At 37.7% G+C, this 20,441-nt stretch overlaps 1 protein-coding gene across 1 annotated transcript in view; it reads left to right on the top strand.

Moving 5' to 3' along the window:
* PARD3B (par-3 family cell polarity regulator beta) overlaps nucleotides 1–20,441 on the top strand; it is a 407,455-nt gene that overhangs the window by 252,657 nt on the left and 134,357 nt on the right. The window contains exons 17-18 of the mRNA XM_031045134.2: nucleotides 9,491–9,697; nucleotides 10,671–10,905. Of these exons, the coding sequence (XP_030900994.1) occupies nucleotides 9,491–9,697; nucleotides 10,671–10,905 (442 nt within the window). The remainder of the gene's footprint in view (nucleotides 1–9,490; nucleotides 9,698–10,670; nucleotides 10,906–20,441) is intronic.

The raw sequence follows: 20,441 nt of genomic DNA, 5'->3' as shown, positions 1-20,441 counted from the left end.
ATATGGTTGATTTAAAAGTCTGATAATCCAAGTGCATCCTGATCTAACTAGACTTTGGTTTATGCTTCAAGAGTGCATGGAGTCACTGAGCAGAAGCACGTGTTTTCCAGTAATATCGAGTCCCAGTTTAGAGGAAACCTTTGTTTTTCTAAGATAAGCCATCTTGTATTTGTCTGTATTAAAATGTAATTTAATTGTGCTTAACCTGTATCCAGTATCACTGTGGCTGCTGCTTACCATCCTGTTAAACCTGGAGAAATTTGGAATTTTTTTAATCATGATTTAGAACAGTGCTTTGATAACCTTCTCCAGAAATGTCGCCATTGGTTGATAGGGGATGTTGCCAAGAAGAACTGGAATGAGTCTTCCTTCTCTTGGCCCTACGTTTCTGCAGTCTGGTACCATATTATGTTTGAAACATATTTGTGTATGCTCATCATTTATTGGGCAAATGAAAGGGAGCAAGGTAATGTGATTTGTATGTAGGCAAGAAAAATGGATAAGAAAAATCTAAACAAAAGTTTGTATTCATTTGCTACTACAGTTAAATCATATTCTAAGTTATTCCATGCAGCAATTCCATTTGCTTTTCTAATTTGCCATTTGAACACATTGTAGCAGATCAAAACTGCATATTGAAAAGGTTCTAAATGCGTAAGTCGGTAATTAATAGAGTAACATCTTCAGTATATTAAAATTTGCTGCAGGGGAAACAGAACTTAGAGATGTGGGGAGGTTCCTCATTCCATGGGGGATATTTAAGGCTAGGTGCACTTTTGCTAAACATCTAAGAATGTAATGAGGTTTTAAAAAAATACATATTTGCAAACCCAGCTTTATTTGATATCTTATTCTACCTTATTTTTTTCTTTTTAATAACCTTTACATTAAAATGACATATGATGACTTATCTGGCAAGGGAGCTGCAGAGCTCTTAAGGAAGGGTTGTACTGTTCATGCCCAAATAAATGTAAAGCAGTAAATCGTACAAACTAGGCCTCAAACCAGTAAACTAAAGTAATGTTTTGATTTTATTTTTAAACAAGGCTGGGATTCTAACCCAGTTGTGAATCGTGTCTGTTAAAAAATCCAGAAGACAACCAGATGTCATTGGGTGTGAGTCTGTGCTTTTGCACACTACAGAACAGTTTCTCAAACTCCTTTGCTGCAGCTGTTTAGAAGGAACATTCCTTGCCGTTTATTCCATGAATTGGACATGATTTTTCTAAGGATTCGGTTTTGTGGCAGAAAGCCCTGAAAATACTTCTCATGTTTTAAGACCTTCTCAGTACTGAAGTCTTTTATCCTACTTATACGCTCTTTCTGCTCACATGACCCTCTGCCTTCCTTCTTACTAAGCTTTGTGACCTATTTAAACACATAGGCTAAGGAGCATGTGTGACTATTCCTGTCTAGCTTCTGGTGTGTCAGTTGATGGGATCATTGTAGTTGCTGAAAATGTGCACATGGAATATCATTCTATGCTCATGTACCTGTGGGAGTGCGTATGTATTTCCATTCCTGTTTATAGCCAACTTTACCCAGAGCCAACTCATGTTGGACATGTTAAAATTAAACTTTTCTTTCCTAAAAGCTGAGGGAAGGACCTAGTGCACAGCATATTTGCACACAAAATTTGAAAGGTTTCCTTTCAGTCCTTTTTGAGTTATTTGGTGAATAGGGAAACGAAAAGTATTACCCTCCTGGAAGAATATAGTTTTCCCACTCCTCAATTATTCAGATATGGTGAGAGGGATGTGTGTTCTTTGGGGTTTTTTGTTTTTCTAAAAACAATCATCTATGGAATATGAGACCAAGCAAAGAAGTTTCAGTGCAAAGCATGGTTTAGGGGAGGTAACAAAAAATAAACAGTTGAATCATGTAAAATAAAGCCAAGTTAAAGACCTGCTATCACTACGACTGCGGGTTCAGCTGAGAGCAATTTATAGTAAAATAATGTTATCAAATTCTTAAACATTCAAATGATCTTAAAAAATCTCACTAGGAAATAAAAAGGAATTTTGCTGAGGACTTTTGCTGAAAATCTACATAATCCTTTCAGATTCTATAGGGATTTTGAGTCAGAGCTATGCCAGATAACTGTTTCTCTTAGTTACTAGTGTGTTTGACAAAATTCTGCATATCCCCATTAAGAGTTGGATTTTGACATCAACTTTTCAAATCTGTTTCAAGACAAGTATTATTAAAGTTGCAAACAAAGCAATTTCAAAAATATGGGTGCCTTTGTGAATGGCCTCTGTGTGTGTATATATATGTAGATAGATTGATTGCAGGTGTGTATGTGCCTTTTTTATAGGTTATCTGCTGACAACTTCAAGCAAAAAGTGCATTAATTTCTTAGGCTCAAAATTAACCTATGCACTTTCTATTTAAATATGTACAAATAAACAGAAGATAATAGGTTTTTTGTAACTTCTTCTGGAAATCAATCTATAAGTTCAACCAAATGTGAATTAGGAGCAAAAGATGTGAGTTCACCACTTCTTTTGGTCTGCTTTATTTTAAAGTGCTGTAAAGAACAAGTGGTACTGCATTTTTGTGCTGATAGGACACACTAATCACTGGAAAAGGTGATTCTGGTTTTGTTTTGGGTTTATGAAGAAAGGATTGTTATTGAAAATGGCTCATTTACTCTGTGCCTGAGACAGAAAGTCTGAGTCCTCTGAAGCTTTTGTAAATAGACGTTGCAGAATCTTCCCAGACTGAGATGTTTGCCTGTTTGTAGTTGGCTAATCCAGAATTGTTTCCCTGATAAGGTTAATGCCCAGTTAATTGCTCATAGCCTTGACATACAGTTTAATTGCTACTTGGCCAACATATGTTTGTTGCTTGTTCTGTGTAGAATTCTGGTGGATGTAGTGATGCAAACCACGGACTGGTGGAGGGCAAACAAAATAAATACAGTATTTTATGTTCTTTTAATTCAGGGCCAAGTGGATTTGGATGAAGTGTTTATTTAGTTTGCTGGCTGCTTCAGATGCTGTGGCATATTGATTCCTTTTATTACGAGCAGCCATTTAACCTGACCTCTCTCAGATCCAGTATTTTAAAAGCCATAAATTTTAACTTTACTTATGAGCAAGGACTGAAATGCTGTGAAAGCCTTTTTATTAGCAGAGCTTTGCCTTACTCCATGTTCATGTGTCACCCATGGCAACAATATTTAGAGCATCTTAAATTAGAGTGGCTGTTGGGCAGTTTGGTGCTGGTGGGGTTAGCAATAAAGATAGCTCATAAATACCTCAAGCATGTAGGATACATTGATCAGAGTGTGGGCAGGTGTACGAAAGTAGTGCCATTATTCGCAAAAGGTATCCTTTTTCTGGGTCATTCTGTTAAAAATCCAACTTCTTTCCTTAGTCTTAATATTCACAGATAAGGAAAAGCATACGCAGTGGAAGTGGCTTATTTAATTTTTAAGTGTGAGTTAAATTGGCGAAACTGAAAAGTGTGTTTCTTTGTTGCCTTGGTTTAGCCTTTCTTTTACAACAGTCATTTTCCTTGTTGTTGCTATAGCCTAAAATAATCCGTGAACGATGCTCAAAGCAATCTTTAACATGCAGCTTATATGAGTGTTTGTAAAAATGTGTTCAGGCCAAAACTTGATGCATAAAAAGGACATAGCAATTAAAAAAAAATAAATTATGACTACAGTTATTGATAAGACAGTTTCTTCTTGTATTTCTGTGTAAAGAATGCAAAAAAAGAACTTTGAGTTAGCAAAGAAAACAGAAAGCTTAATGGGAACTTTTTGCATCCTTTTGATTTGTTACATCTGATTTAAATTAGCCATTTTCTAAAATATGGTTTCAGGCTCGATGAATAAGATTGAGTAATTATTCAGCGGCTTATTTCAAAATAAGCTTAAGATTTAACAAAATAGATAGATCATAACCATGAAAGTAATGTAAGTATTGGCTTGCTTTTTTCTGTTCTGCTACTGAAGAGGTTTCCTCCTTCATCTTATAGGTCAAAGGTAACGCTCTAGATGTTAACCTCGTACCATTAAATTGACTTTGTTTAAATATTAGTGCAGGGACTCTCACTTCATGTTAAACTTTGGCCTGGGAACAAAAATGTTGGTTTAGTTTGAGAAGTGTAATTTATATCAATTAATCTCAGAAAGTGTCACATTTCCCAATCTTTTAAAGCCAGATTGAAATGTTTGACCTTATCGGAGGGCGGGTGTGGAAGTAAAAGTAAAGCAATCACAGGGCTCTGGAATTTTTTACTACTACCCAATTTCAGACTGATCAATTTACAAGGTGCCTGAAATCCCTGGGGAATCATATTTTCTAAAAACTGGACTTTTTCTTGTCTGTATTACTTTTCCTATAGCTGTTTTCCTCCAGCAGGTTGTAACTGCTCTATCTAAAATCAATTTGATATATATAAATATCCTTGAGGAGAAAGCTCCTGCTTTGTAGAAGGTCAGGTAGCTTAATTTATACTGGGACCTGTTCGAAGGGCAAGTGCTTCAGTTTGAACCAACTAGAGAGAGAATATGAGCCTGCTGGAGGGAGGAGTTGGGATTCAAATGCCTAGGAAAACTTTTCACTAAATGCAGAGCTATACTGTGAAGCGAAAGGTTGTGCAAGAGGTTAAACCTGTGTAACTAAATGAAGAAAGCTAATTATTTTAACAGATACCATCAGACATTCTTTTATGCAAAGACAGGGCTTGGCTGCATTTTGTCCAATTTCACCATTAACCTAGAAATGTGTGTGCCATTTCTGACTGCTTTTGCTTGAACCTCTTTCTTCTTTTGCTCCTACGTCTTAGTTTTATATTGTTGCACTGTGAAAACTATTAGTATTTTGAGACCTTTAATGTTATACTTATGATTCTTTTTGAAACATTAACATGTTCTTTTGCAGTGTCGTTTGTTAGTGATAAGACTATAGAAAACAGTGACACCAGCATACATTTCTAAGACGACAGTAGTGCATTTTTTACCTCTTGCTTAATGGCTGCCTTATCCCAAGCATTTCCTCTTCAGTGGGCTAAAGCTCAGCATACCTTCTGGGCTACAAATTGTGAACTGCCATTATTCACAGTTGAAATTGCAGTCTGTGCAAATATGGGCTAAATTGCAATCATTATATGTGGTAAAATAGATTGAAATATCTGTAAATCTGAAGACTGTAGCTGGTTCTTTTAATCAGGGAACTTGTTAAATTCGCCCATGCTTTGATTTCTCTTTCTTAGTTTTTTTTATTTTTTCCGTGTCAGGTGTGGGGTTGTTCTGTGCTCAGTATTCCTGCTCCTAATTTGGAATGCTTAGTTTGATGTGTAAAATGAGCAAAATGATACATGTTGTCTTTAATATGTGAGTGCAAGGTAGTGATTTTTCTCTTGCTTTTTATCAAACCCTTCATAATCTTTTCTAGACTACCTGTATAAACTAGTCTTGAAGAAAAGGCTACAGTATGATCTAAGGTTATTCTACAAAAATGTCCTGTTAAAGCTCTTCATTTGAAAATCGCAAGCTACATGATGTAATGACTTTCAAATTCCTCTTTCCTAAACCATTCTCTGCCTTTAATTGATTATTGAGGAAGTATCTGGATATAAAACCCAAGTTATTTGCATATCTGACGGAGTCCTACCACAAAAGAAGTCAGCCTTGGTGTTTCATGAACAAATAGTTGTTTGCCTGCTAACAGCACTCGAGTTCTATCTCCAGCATCCCAGTATCCACAGGGTAGAAGATGAATTGTTTTCATAACCATTTCTCTTCCCTAGCAACACATGAACCTCCGTCATGTGCAATGCAGTAGGAACTAGGAATGTGTGTGTTTAGGGCTCCAGTAAATACAGAGACAGACTATTTATAATCTATTGCAATTTTGTGTTTATTCTAATTTCTCGATCTCAGTGACACTTTCCCTTCTTTTTTCTTTATAACTGCTTTTTACCTCACTGTAATTTTCAAAAAGTAAATAGTAAATTAGTCTAGCTCACACAAATATGTGCCTCTAAATATTATCCTTTAGGTATATTCCTATAGTTTTGGTTTTCAAGAAGAATCGTTATTTAAAAGTAAGATGAATGATAAATATATAAAATGCTTACTCTTTAGGGTGTCTTAGGAGTAGTATTTCATTTAGAGTGGCAGTGATTCATGGCTTCTCTCTCTACATGTGCCTTTGGGGTGGCTTGCATTGCCCACAACGCTGTGTCATTTGTTTCTCTTTGATTTTCATGACTGACAGCTTGCTTTTGGCATGTTTCCTTCTGCTGGGCTAAAAAAAGAGGAAGAGAGGAATGTGCAGATGTGGGAAAAGAGAAGCCTGGAAAGTCCTGAAACTCATAATAATAGTAATAAAGGAACAGAAAGGAACTTTACTTTTACTAATACATTAAGGAAAATAATCTGTGGTAGCCATATTGGCATTGAGTGAAAAATTAAGGTATATGTAATAGCCATCTTAGAGGATGATCAGTTACACATATCATCTAGGAACCAGCAAGCTGGTTTCAACCAGTTTTAGGCAGCTACTGATGTCAGTTGTTTTCTCTCCTAAATTCAGGAGCGATGCTTAAAGTAATTCATAAGGCATTTACTAAAAAAAAAGTGGATACTTCAGTTGACCTTTTAGCATTGTGCCAAAAAGATGCACTAAAACGAGGGCTCAGGAATTTAAAATTCGTAGAAGGAAACATTTTTACAAGTGAACAGTTAAATTTCTCTTTGTCAAACTGTATTCTTGTATTCAAAGTATGGGGAGGGCTAGATACGTACACATACACATACCAAGCACTTCCAGAAATGCCTGTTAATAACTTGTAGAAGATGAGATGGGGGTTCTGTGGTTTATTTATGGGGGGGTTGGTTTGTTGGGGTTTCTTTTAACCCATAAGGAAATATTCAGCTTATGGCAGTCCTAAATGTCTTTGGAAATGGAAAAGGAGCTGAAGCAGGGAAGGAATTTCTCTAGTTGGGATCTGGTAGTTTTTCATTGTGGGGTCTTGTGCATGCAGTAATAGATGCTGGCTGTGAAAGCAAGGGGACTGGTCTCCCTGCTTAGGGAAGCTCTTCAGCTCCTGTATCTTTAGTTGTGCATTAGTGTGTGATTATTACAGCCTTATAATGTAAGAGAAAAAGGAGTAAAAGCTGAACTGCAAGGATATGAACTTCTCAGTGGTGAGAATGTGCAAGGATTTAAACTCCTTAACATAAGAGAAGGCTGCGTGGAGACCTCATAGCAGCCTTCCAGTATCTGAAGGGGGCCTACAGGGATTCTGGGGATGGACTCTTCATTAGGGACTGTAGTGACAGGACAAGGGGTAATGGGTTGAAACTGAAACAGCAGAGGTTTAGACTGGATATAAGGAAGAAATTCTTTATTGCTAGGGTGGTGAGGTACTGGAATGGGTTGCCCAGGGAGGTTGTGAATGCTCCATCCCTGGCTGTGTTCAAGACCAGGTTGGATGAAGCCTTGGGTGATATGGTTTAGTGTGAGGTGTCCCTGCCCATGGCAGGGGGATTGGAACTAGACGATCTTGAGGTCCTTTCCAACCCTAACTATTCTATGATTCTGATGTTCCCTTCTTAATGAGGTTGCATTGCTACTACTGAAGCATCAATAAGAAAAAAAAAATCAAGTTATTTTTTACCTGGGTTCAGATGCTTCTTCACAGGTAGGTTTTGATGGTAGTAGTGACGAAACTTCCAATGTTGCCAGTGAAATTTCAGATAAAATTATTACAGTCTTAGAAAGATGCAGCTAAATACTTGATACTAATCTGTCACTGAAGACTCCTTAGATTTTTGAATAAATGAGGACACCTTTTAAATGGCAGAACACAGATGATGTTTAACTTTCCTTGCTAGTGAGGGAGAAATGCAGTTAATCTTTGCCATTTTATACTGTCTGTTAAGGTAACAATATGCTTTGATGTTAGGCAGTGAAGTGACCTTCAGCCAGCTTTTTCTCTACTGATCAGAGTGGCTTTCACTTTGCTGCTTTTCACCATGATTATGCTTCCCTTGGTTGTGCTCCTTCTTAGCCTGAGATAGGCATCACAGTGCCTCTCACTAAAGTACAAGTTGTAAGTGATTTTAAGCACCTTTCTGTTGTATGCAAGTCATTGCTCTGTGTTTTAGCACTTGCTAATTTGGCAATAATGGTAGTCTTCAGAATGGCAATTAGTGAACAAAGAAGTATGACCTATTCCAGTGAATGACCTAGCAATCAGGCTTTCCTTAAACTTGTTTGTCTCCGCACCACACAGATATATTCAGCTACATATCAGTCTGCAAGTAGTGGAAGTGTAAATTGCTTTATGAAGGCACTACTGATGAGTCTATTTGGTGGCAATTCTTAGCTTTTTTTCCTTTTAAGAATTCACTGGTAACACTACCTTAGGACAGAAATACCTGCACTCTAGGATTGCTAAAATCACAGCATATAGTACTAACTTATCTGTCTTTTCTGTGATCCTTAAATCTCTTTAGGCATGAAAGTATATGGACATGTATGTGAAGGCCTTCTGTTCTTATCCTGTTGCTTGTGTTAGTATCACTTAATAGTTGTCTCAAAGACAGAAGGCAAAATCTCTTCCTCAGTGCCTGTATGTCACATTCACTGTTCTGCCATATAAAAAGTAAACAGATACTGCAAAGGCTTTTAAATCAAGCTGTTAATTTCTTCACTGATTGGTATGCATGTATTCACTGCACTTTTTTCTTTACCTATTCTACTATCATTATATTAAAACTCATTAACACTACTGCTGCCCCAGTGTAGTTATGCCTTTCTAAGGTCAGATAGTAAAGCATTTGGAGAGAGGAAAGATTTGGGAGTCTCGGGATGATATTTGCTCTTTTTTGTATGAAGTGCTTTCTTATGCCTATAAACAAGGAAAGAGGCAGCAGCATCATTTATGTTAAGCAGCACTTTGCTGGAAATACTTGTTTCTTGACAAACCTGCTGTGTATGTTGATATCATAGCTCTAGTTTTAGCTTAAAGAAAAAGTTTGGATCAGACTGGGAGAGAACTAATAATATCTTCTCACAGGATAAGTGTGTTTGAAAATATCAACTGTTCATACAACCTGATTCATTCTAAAACACAAAACTCTTGTTGTGTAGCAGTGTTTGGTTTTGTGAGTCTAAGGATAATGTTCTCCTTGAGACCTTTAGCACATTGACACATTGCTGTTAAAGGGGGAAGAAGTAACCCCGTCCTTACCACTTGTGCAGGCTTCAAAATGCTGCAGTGAGCCACCTATTGCCTGCCCATCACTGTTGTTATGTCTGTAAATTATTTGCCATTCCCTCCAAGTATGAACAGGGCTATCTACTGAGCTAGGTATAGCTTGAAGTTATTTTTAGAACAAATTACATTGATTGCATACTATTTCAAAGGCCCCAAGTAATAAAGTACACAATTAAATGTAAGTCTGACTAGTTTCATTTCTCTGTGTGGTTTTGGTATAAAAACTTAACTATTTGTTTTCCAGACTCTTCTGGCAGGGATTTCGGTCCTACTCTGGGATTGAAGAAGTCCAGTTCTCTTGAGAGTCTTCAGACTGCTGTGGCTGAAGTTAGGAAGAATGAACTCCCTTTTCACAGACCCAGGCCTCATGTGGTCCGTGGACGGGGGTGTAATGAGAGTTTCCGAGCTGCCATTGACAAGTCTTACGATGGACCTGAAGATGGAGAGGAGGGTATGTTGCTAATAGCGCATATGGAAGGAGCCACCTTCATTTAGCACTGCTGAGGGCCAACTTTGTAAAGCACATGAGCAAATGATTTAGTCCAATTGAAGTTGATCATATTTTAAAAGCTGTTCATGTCTTGCAATGAATAGAGCTGTCTTTGCAGTACCCCATCCAACCTTGACAGGGTTTAGTGTAAAGTCTTTCACTGATCTCCTTCGGGGCGGGGGTGGATTGGAGGATTTAGAACTCAATCCTTAAATAATTATATTTTTCAACTTCAAGGAGCAGCTGCCTTCTTCAGATTACATTAAAAATTATCTTGCTTGTTTTACAGAGCTGTCTACAATTCCCCCTTCTCCAACCAGGAAATTTGTTTCCTGTTATAGACAAGGCAGAGTGTATTGATAGCACCCTGCTGTTCATTCTGTCACCATGGGCTCACAGACCCCAGTCTGGAAATATGTCTCCTTTAACATGGAGCATAAAACTGTGCTTGGATCCTGAGCCCCCCAAATAGAAACAGCACAGCTCTTCTCCAACCAGACAGAGCAGTTCATCTATTTCTTGTTCAGCCATTAAAATAGAAAGATTTTGTTACGTAGGTTGGTTATGTCAGTTGCCAGAATCTCTTGTTGAAGTAAGCTCTCAGTGTTTGCATCCCAGAATGTCAGTTTTCTCAAGCTGATGGAGGTTAACAAGCTAGATTTCAAACAGAATAGTGTTTTACCATGTCAGGATTTTTTGTCTCAGGAATAGTAACTAGAAAACAAGTCACTAAAATAACTCTGTATTTAATTTGCAATATAAATCTGCTTGAATTTACTAGATATGTTTAGTCTGCTTTTTAAATTATTTAATTAGATGAGTAAGTGTTGTGAGTCATTTGAGCACTTTGTAGACGCTTGTGCTGTATTCCACATGTATGCATTTTAGTGGCCCCTAGCCATCCTCACTGCTTCTTCTTTTTCATCCTGTGCAGATGGTTTCTCTGATAAGAGCTCTCACTCTGGTCAGGAAGCTCAAAACGTGGAATCTGCCCATCCAGAGAACCCTGAAACAGAAGATACAGAAACCAAAGCAAAAAAAGACAAAAAAAATAGAGAAAAAGAGAAGAAAAAGGAAAAGGGCAAATCTAAAATCAAAGAGAAAAAAAGGAAGGAAGAAAATGAAGATCCAGAAAAGAAAAAGAAGAAAGGCTTTGGTGTCATGTTGAGGTACGGCTTTGTACAAAGCAGAACAGCCACACTTTCTCATTATAATGTAGGGAACAACTGATACTCTCATAGAGTATAAAAATTATTTCACTTGGACTCAAAGTAATGTTTATGTTATTTAAAAAGAAAGCAGTTTATACTTTTACACCAAACTTGTAGCTGAGGCAAAAGACATTTGGCAGACAAAATGTCTTTTTGTGCCTTTGAAATTCATTCCCATATGTCAGAAAAGATTCAAGGTTTCAGTCTAAAAACAATCGTGTGTCAGTGAAGAGGGCTTTTCTGAGTAATACATGATCCACTCCCACGTTCAGAACTTCGCCTTCTCTTCTCTTGCTTACTTGCTTCTTTCAGAAGCTTTGAAGGGAGCAGGATCACTCGTGTGACTGTGAACAGTCCTGTAACATTTGCAGTTGCTGATAACCACTAGCTATGATAAAATCTTTGCTTCACAGCTTTAGCCGTTGCCTGCAGTGGACAAAAGCTTTCCATCCTCCCGACCCAGCCTGCAGGCTTCTGTTTGGATTTCTTCTGTGGCTGTTTGTTGGGTTTGCATCTCTGGAGTTTATTAGGCATTAGACAAAGTTCTCCAAGTCATTTTCTTGCTATTGCTGGAGTGCTGTAGGGACTCTAGTTGCTGTCATCCCTGCCTCTGGTACCTGTTTACTCTATTGAGGATTAAAGTGTTTCCATTAAAGTAGATCTTTCCAATTAATATATGGTATTTGAATGAAATGTAATGGTCACTTGAAGGTTAGTGTGTATGACCATGTGGTTACTTCTCAGACTGAGCACTTAATGTTAGCTTTAGGAGGCTATTAGTGTTTCTTAGCATGTTGTATTGTAGACAAGCTAGAAATGTACAAAACCAGAATCATTGCTTAGACAAAGATACATTTAAGTAGTCAACTAAGAAAGTCAGTTGCAAGATAGTTCACTTACAATGACATTCATTAGGACAGTGATATATGAACTTGCATTGTAGCTTTTGGTTGGTATGTCCTCTGCAATCAAATGGCTTGTGTTACATTAATGTGGAAGGTTTTACCTGACCTTCTATGTATCATCAATAGAAATCCTTAAAATTGTCCTGTCAAGTTTTGAACACTGTAGAGGTACTGTCAAAAACGTACAGGCATGCTTATGTGCCACATTTGCACTTTTTTAGTAGTCATTACTGTTCATAAGATGAAGGTGCATGTGTATACCAGTCTGTATTTAAATGGGGCTCTTTAGGAATGCTGGAGGCACACACTCACACCTGTGCATTGCACGTGCATTTGTGTTCATACCGTTTAAAGAAATAGGGCTTAACATGGAAGAGTAGTCAAAACACTGAATAATTAGGAGGGTGACTTCCAACAGCTCTTATGTATCTTAAGCTTTATGTCTATTTTCATTATTCTTCTTAACTTAAGGAGGGGAGTGACACAGAGGTCTGACAAAAAGATAAGTATTCTGTTTCATGTATCACTAGCAGAATCGAAGTTTGAAGTGCAAAGTCTTTACTTGTGGAGGCGTGATGCCTGAACCAGAAGGAGCATGGAATGACATCAGAATCCAAAAAAGGCAGTTGTAGTCAACAAGAAAATCTGCTGATGATCAATATGCAAAGCTGTGAACAATAGGTTACCATTCTTAGTGATTCCCTTTTCAGAATGTATCTCGCATTTTGGTTGTACACAAGCTTTATACATCTGTTCTTTTCATAAGCTTGCTTTTGTTTAGATTGATAGTCTTCCCAGCAGACAGCAATTGTTAATAATATTTATCTGTATAGCAGCACAGAATGGGAATTTCTATCCCACACCATTGAAAATCTCTCCAAAGCCACAGAGATGGAAGCAACAGGTTGTAATAATTGGAGGAGTTGTTTGTAGGCGCTAACAGTTCAGCTGGGAGGTTTTTAGAGGTTTGTGTTCTCATCAGTGTTTCTTCTTAGAATTTATAAAATTCTTCTTGAAACGGAATTCCTTCCTGAGAAAGTGAGAGTCTTAGGGAATCCCAGCCATGATAAAAGTGAGAGAAAGGTGATGACTTATAAAGATTGAACAAGAGTAAACTCTGTGAGTTTACAAAAGAACTGGGGACCATATGTCCTCCTCAAGATGAACAAAACCAGTCCGGTATGTTTTCAGGGAGAAACTGTGAATGACATGAAAAAACAAAACCAGTTAATCTGAACGTTTTTAGAAGAAATAATAAGAAACTAATGGGGGAACTCAGGAGGGGTCAAATACTGATTAAATACTAGATTTAAGAGCTATTTTTCGAACCAGAGTTCTTCACTGATGTGAAGAGTGAGGAGTGAATGTCAGGAGGGCTAGGGAGGAGGAGACTGCAGTAAGAAGGTTTGAATGATCAAGTATTTCAGTAACACAGATGGAAAGAAATTGACAGACATTTTATGACATTGTAGAGATGAAACTGGCATGTTTGGTAGAATATCTGTGGAAGGAAACAGAGAAACTGAAGATGACAAAGTTGTGAGCCTCTGTAGCCATCAAGGTGACTATTAACTCTTGGTAGTTTGGGAGAAAGAAGTAGAGAAGTATTTTAGAAACAGAGGTGAGTTCAGCTTTTGACATGCTACATTTAAATTCAAAGGAGAGCCTACCACAGGAGGCATTAGAAATGTAAACACCATAAGGGAGCAGGAAGCTGGATGGTGAAGGAAATCTGTGGTGTGCCTTTTTTGGATATGGTGGTGGTTGTACTATGATCCTCCATGCAGGAGACCACCAAAATGAAGAACAAAGAACCAAGGTCCCTGCTACACTGACAGGGAGAAAGACCCAAGAGTAAAGAAGCTAAGAAAGAAACTGGCAGGAGTGGGAAGAGGATAAATCTGCCTGGGTCTGACCAATGCCATGGATTTTTAAGCTAGTCCAGTCACTGCAGCCATGTAAATAATTGATCCTACTGAGAGCTGGAACAACACACTGAGATGTTCATAGTGTTTGTAATTTGTGGGCTTCTTTGTTCAGAGTTATTTCAGCTGTGCCTGTGTAGTTCTGCTGTGTAGATGCATCTGAACAGGGAAACAAACTTGCTGAACCCACATGAAGATTGGGTTGAGATAAGAAGGAAATGATCATCTGTGGTTAAAGCGACAGGACCAGAAAGACAATTAAAATATTTCTAAGATCTTGCCAGAAAGCTCAGTGCTAATTCAGACACATGCAGTTCCTGGTGAATGACTGGGAGTCAGGTGTAAAGGGCGAAGGAAAGTAGAATTTGAGGCTAAAGCAGCTGCTGGGAAAGTCCCCCCTATAATGGCATTTTTGAGCTGTACTTGCTGGGTCACATATGCAGCTATAACAAGTTTTATTTTTATCTTAGTAGTGTGTCCATGTGAGTTGGCTTGTTTCTGCCTTATAATCAATAACAAAGCATTTCAAGAAATTAAAACTAAACACAAGTATTTATCTGTAATGGAAGAAGCATTGAGCTTTAGTCTTTTGCATCTGAGATTTTTGAACATATTGCAATTGCTACTGCATTGGGTTTTTACTTTTTTTTTTTTAATTTAACAACAGAAAATAGCAAAGCTGTTAGCAGTTGCTAACAGATTTCACTTAGTGCCTCATCTGTTGCTCAGCTGCTATTTACTTGTAGTTCCTGGTCTTTTTTTACACCTACAAAAAAAAGAGAGAATGATTGCTTTCCTGCTAAGCTTTTCCTGCATTGAAACTTTATTTATGTGAGTGTGATTCAGGGAGACCATCCAGAAATCATGCTTTTATTTTTGTAATCATTGTTTTAAAAAAAGTCCCGCTGTTTCACCCAGTATTAACTGGAACTCTTGGCTGCAGCATTTTAATGGCTGTGGCACTTGGAGCAAAGTAGGTTGCTTCTGCTGGAGATTTGAAATGCAAATGACGCTGGTTATTACTGATCAGTTAAGTTTTTATAATCCTAAATACTGTTTTACTGTGGTGCAAACTGCACAGTGTTTGTTTTCTTGTTTGGTTGGTTCTGATGCATCTGTTGCCTGCCTCAGTACTGGTTATCTACATGTGCTGTCCAAAGAACAGCAGAAGTTCACACTGTTAACTGTTTGTATGTAACACCAGCTAAAGAGCATTATATTTTACTTCTTTATGTTTTCTGGCACATTACACCATCATAGCTCAGTAAATAACCCACTGCTAGATGACAGTGAAGTAAATTGATATTGTATATCAGGAAAACAACTACAATAAATATTGTTATTATTGTGACTACATGTACACTGCAGTCTTAGGAAAAAGCCAGTGTCTAGCATCTATACCGAAGCTCTTTTGGAACAGAAGTAATACTCAGTTCTCTGCAGATACATAACAGCTGCCAGTTTACATAATGCTATATTCAATCCTTGGTTCATCCCTTTTCTTACATTGAGCTGACTGATTCTTTCATGGCATGGTGAGTCTTGACAACACTTCTAGACATCAAATGAGTTTCCCTGCCCTCCTTTTTGAAGGTGTTTTGTATTTTTATGAGAAACACTGTAGAGAAACAGCATATTTGTGCCTTTGAATAAAGGTAGTGTGTAATGTCATTGCTTTGGAACTGTCAAAAGCCTTGTGAGGTGGCTTTGTAGCCTGTTTGGAAGGGTTAATTAACCTTTTGGTGCCAGGGTTAGAAATCCTTGATGCCGAGCACTAATGCAAAATGCATTATCGCTTAGCACCGAGCACGCAAAGCTGATCTAAGCAAAAGGTTAATTAAAAAAAAAAAAGTATTCCTCAGTTTGCTAGGTGCTGAACTCCAGGTTTTGAATTTGTGATCTGTCGTTATTACCATGCCTTGAAATACTATCAGAATGTTATTTCTTGCATAGGTAGGCTCTGTGTTGGTTTCTAAATTAAGTTAGAGAAAGACTGAACCTTTAAATCACCAAGGAAATGTGACCTCTGCTGTGTGGTGCTGCTCTGTATCCTAATCCCATAGCAGTTGTTACAGTCCTGGCATATAATAAACCTAAGTCTATAGCGCTCTCACTACCTTTTCCAGGCAGTGATTGTTAGAAATTCTGGACAGCCCTTTCTGCTTTATGGGTATGAAGGTACGTTAGCTAATGGACTGCAGCCACACCAATGGCATTTTAATAGGTAGCTCCCCCAGGCAGAGACCAGTAGACTGAAGTCATAATTTTTTCGTGGTATGAAAATCCAAGAGCAAGTATGTAACTGGTGATTCAGAGTAGAGAGTTTTGCCGAACTGGAGTGCAGTGGGAGAACACCTTCTCCATCAGTCTTCACTTTTAGGCTGGATACAGGGAAAAATCCCCGCCAACCTTCTTTGTATAAGGCAGCTCTTGTCAAATTGACTTCACCAGTTTAGCAGCAAACATTTCAAAATTAGTATAAGTGAGAAAATGTCTGTTCCTCACAGATATTGCACGTAACCATGACTTGTATATTTGTATGTATATACATGCAAGTGCAAGCCCAGGAAGCAGGAATCTCTATGTGTGTATTTGTTACGTTTGCTTTTTCCTCTTCAGAAAGATTGCACTTTCTCACACAATAGTTCATCTTAAATTATTTACCTTCCATTTCACAATATGAGCCATGAATATTTTATTTTTGTCCCCTTAATTTGCCAATTTTCCTTTGAGCTAAGTGCCTTAGCGATTTTAATTTTTCATTCTTGTTGGAAGACAGAAATGACCCTTTTTTCATTATTACTGTTATAGGCCTTGTGCTCAGAATGATACTTTTTACAACCAGAACTGTTGAGCCTGTAATGGTATTGCAGAGTAGATAGCATAATATACAGATATTGACTTCCATTAAGCATAGCACTATGATAGCTTATGGAGATATTTTTTTTCTGGTCTGTGTGCCTTTAGAATTTGAGCATGTAGAAGAAAAGTTAGCAATATAATGAGGAATGAGCAAATAGTAAAGATGTGGTTTGCTGGAGAGAGGCAGCATATATAACTTGTTAATGTATTTGTGTGTATGTACATACGGTGCTGGAAATCAGTATGGACATGGATAGGTTAAAAAAAAAATACTAGATTATATTTTAACTTTTTGTCCTCAATGGTAAAATGATCTGAGATCATGCCTGTGTCTTTGATAGACAGCGTCAGTTAAGGAGCAGATGAGTTATTTAGAGGCCTTGATTTCCTTTTGCTTAATGAAATTGCCACTTTCAAATAGATAAATTAGTAAATAAAACTCATGTTTCCTTTAAAGACCACAAGAGCATGAGGGAGAGGAGATATCTAATCAATTTAATGTGTCTCAAGTTTGTTAAGTATTTTAAAGTGAAAAAGACAAACATTTCAGTTTACATGTGTGAAGTTTTCTTTTCCTTCACTGTATTGCTTCCTCCTTGGCTGCATTCACAGTCACACTAAAACAGAGAAAATAAGGGGTTTTATACAAAAAATGATCATGTGGACTGCCTACTAAAGGCTTATTTGTTTAATTAAGCATCTGTTCTCCTCTTAATATGCATGCATAAATCTCATTAACGTTAGATGTATGCAAGTGCAGTGAAGAATAGACCCTTCACTCTCATTACTGAACTTGGATAACAAGATTTATATTTACTTAACAGATCAGAGCAGAAAGTTCCCTCTGACTATTTAAAAGGACTGGAAATTGCAAACTGTTTGCAAGGATCATGCTTTTTGTGAAATAGTTGCATGCTCATTTCAAGTTGAAATATCATTCAAGCCATTACTAAGCAAAAAAGAGAAAAAATAAAAGCCAGTGTACTTTGTCTGTAAGGATTAACTTTGTGCACTAAGTCCTATGACATGTCCACTTAAATGTCTACTTGCCTGTTTCATACTGTCCTCTGTGCATGTCACACCTGCTAAATAAAAAGTAAACTCCAGGCCTTTTCTGGATGTGGCATATTTCTTCTAAGTGTCAGTTTCCTCTCCCCCAAGAAATGCCTTCTGCAAGAAAAAGTCCTAGAAAGCAAGTAGTATTCTTGATGAATACTGAAGACTGGTGGCGGTGTATTTAGCCTTCATTCACGCTAGCTGGCTGTTAGTTGTTCTAAAACCCATCTCTTACATGAGGGATAAAAATTGAATTCAAGACTTTCCATATAAGCTGTGGTACAGTGGGTATTTCTGTATTAATTATTATAGTCAGAGATCCTTGAGGGCTTAACACTGTGCCCGCAAGAATTTGAATACAGCTTCCTAAGCTGCATTTTAACCAATAAATGCGTATTTTGATCAGGAATACAGAGCAGAGTATGAGTTCTACCTTGAGACAAAGAAAAAGGCAGCTTTGCAGATTTTCTATTTCAGTAATTCTTGTAACATGAACTTGGTAAATGGGGGGGGGGGGTTAAGGGGAGAGACAACAATTAACAGTGAAATTATACAGAGGGGGGCTTCTGACAGATTCCTTAACTACACAGTGCTGGCAGGTGCCAGTTTAATAGGTATTGCCATTAACAGCCATCTGTAGAGAAAATTAAATGTACTCATCTCACTGAATTATGATTTATGCCAGACAAAGCAGTCAAACCAAAGCAATATTTATATTATAATGCAGAGTCATTGATTAAATGCACATGGCATCTCAAATCCAGTTGACATTTTAAGTTGAAATGATTGCAGACATGTAGCCATTTATTTAACTATTACTTTAAAAAATGTGTCTCTACTTGTTATTAATAGAAGAAAGTCAGACCTGACCAATATTTCAATAGGCTGACCTTTTGTTTTGCTGACATATAAAAGGAACAAAGCTCCTTTCGGGGTAGTCACAATTTCAGAGCATATGAAGTATGTTAGCTTCAGAACAAACTGACCCCATTGAACTGCTCTGTCTCTTTCTCCCCTCTTCTTTTCCACACAGGATTTTTGAAAGAAAATGGACAATAGGTGGTTTAGGAGATGGGAAAATAGTCTGAGAGAGGATTTGTTCAGGTTCCTGCTCTGCTACTATTTTCTTGGGTGACACTGGTTAACTCACTTAGCTCCTCTGAGCCGCATTTGTCCTTATGCAGAAGTTATCCCCTGTGCTTATGAAAAATAAAAATAACAGCATCTCCCTGTTTTATATGACTATTGTTCAGATAAATCTGTTTAAAAAAAACCAACATCTAAAACCTATTGTGGCTACAACTGTTAAAGTATAGTGGCAAATAGGTTTATTTTGAAGAAAATTGAAGTGAAAAAGTAGTAAGCTTTTGTGTGATTTTCTCAAAAGAATTTTCCTCTCATTTCTAGGATTTTTCCCTTCACTCCCTGAGGACTTCTTACTTTCTTTCACTTTTTTCCCAGCTACCCAATTTTTCTCATTTGTTAATCTCCTGTTGCCCATTGTCTTTGTAACCTTGTCCATTATTGCCTACCTTCCCATCCATTTTTAGCAAACTTTGGTGTGTTCTGTCTTTGGAAAAATAAAAATAGGAAGCAACCGTAGCCCAGCTGGCAATCTCAACCTTCTGCTGTTGCACTGTTATTGAAAATTGACAGAATACTGGATTGCTTACCTTTACTACAGGGTTACTAAGGGTTGCTTATGTTTCTTGCTATAGGTAGTGCATGAGGTGACAAAATGGGGCTTCCTCCTCCTCCTCTCTGTACTGTGTCCTAGGTACAGTCTTATGTTCAGAAATGTGGTTTGGAATATAATGCCTCAGAATTATAGTTGACCTTCTAGCTTTTACTCTGATTTATGCCTTCCTGATAGAAAAAAAAAAGAAAGAAAAAAAAAGATTTGTCATTTCAAATTTAACATGGGCAAACTAATTTTTTCTCAGCAGATTGTTTCTCTTTCTCTCCTTTTCTGTCATCATGGAAACTAGCGGCATGTTCTTCCCCTTTTACAAAGGCCCATACACAGGGTATCATCATTTAGTAAACCTTAAACCCACTCAGTGGGACAGTCTAAAATTTGCTCACTTCTTACACTGAAGACCTGACCACAGTAGTTTCTTCCTTTCTAGCTTGGATTCATTCTGCTTCCAGATTATGTCAAGCTCCCTTCTGTGTCACACTGCTGGGTTATTGCTCTCACTACACTTGTATGCCCCTATCTGCACAGCACCAACTTGTCTCCTTCCTAGTTTGGTCTGCATTAACAGACCAGTGTGGTAGCATTGCTCTGAGCAGCCATGAACACTTACCAGTCATCCTGTCTTAGCAGCATGATTTCTACTGCAGTATGTTGTAGCATATCTGGGCAGGAAATATTTTATATAGCCCTTCCATAAGATTTGCTTCTGCTGCAAAACTTCCATGATGTGTATGAACATTGGCAGGACTAAAGGAGTGATGAAGTAAGGCTTTATATCCTTTCCACCCCAGCTCCTGCTTTTTATCTCTGTCCATCGGTAGTAAGAAAGAAAAGCTCTTTACAGCTTCCTGCTCTGTATGTTTGGCTGTGTCCCATTTCAGCTCCACCAGTCCTCATTTGATAGGAAGCTGTTAGGATGTGAAGGCAAAGGTGCAGTATTTATCCTTACCCAGCTTAACACATCCAGCCCTCCATCCTCTGATGATGCTTGTATGTCACCAGGTTTCTGCCGCTGTTACTTCCTCCTCTTTTCTCAACCCTACTCTG

Source organism: Melopsittacus undulatus, chromosome 8 (assembly GCF_012275295.1).
Source record: "Melopsittacus undulatus isolate bMelUnd1 chromosome 8, bMelUnd1.mat.Z, whole genome shotgun sequence".
Lineage (NCBI taxonomy): Eukaryota > Metazoa > Chordata > Aves > Psittaciformes > Psittaculidae > Melopsittacus > Melopsittacus undulatus.
This window is presented reverse-complemented; position numbering and strand designations above follow the sequence as displayed.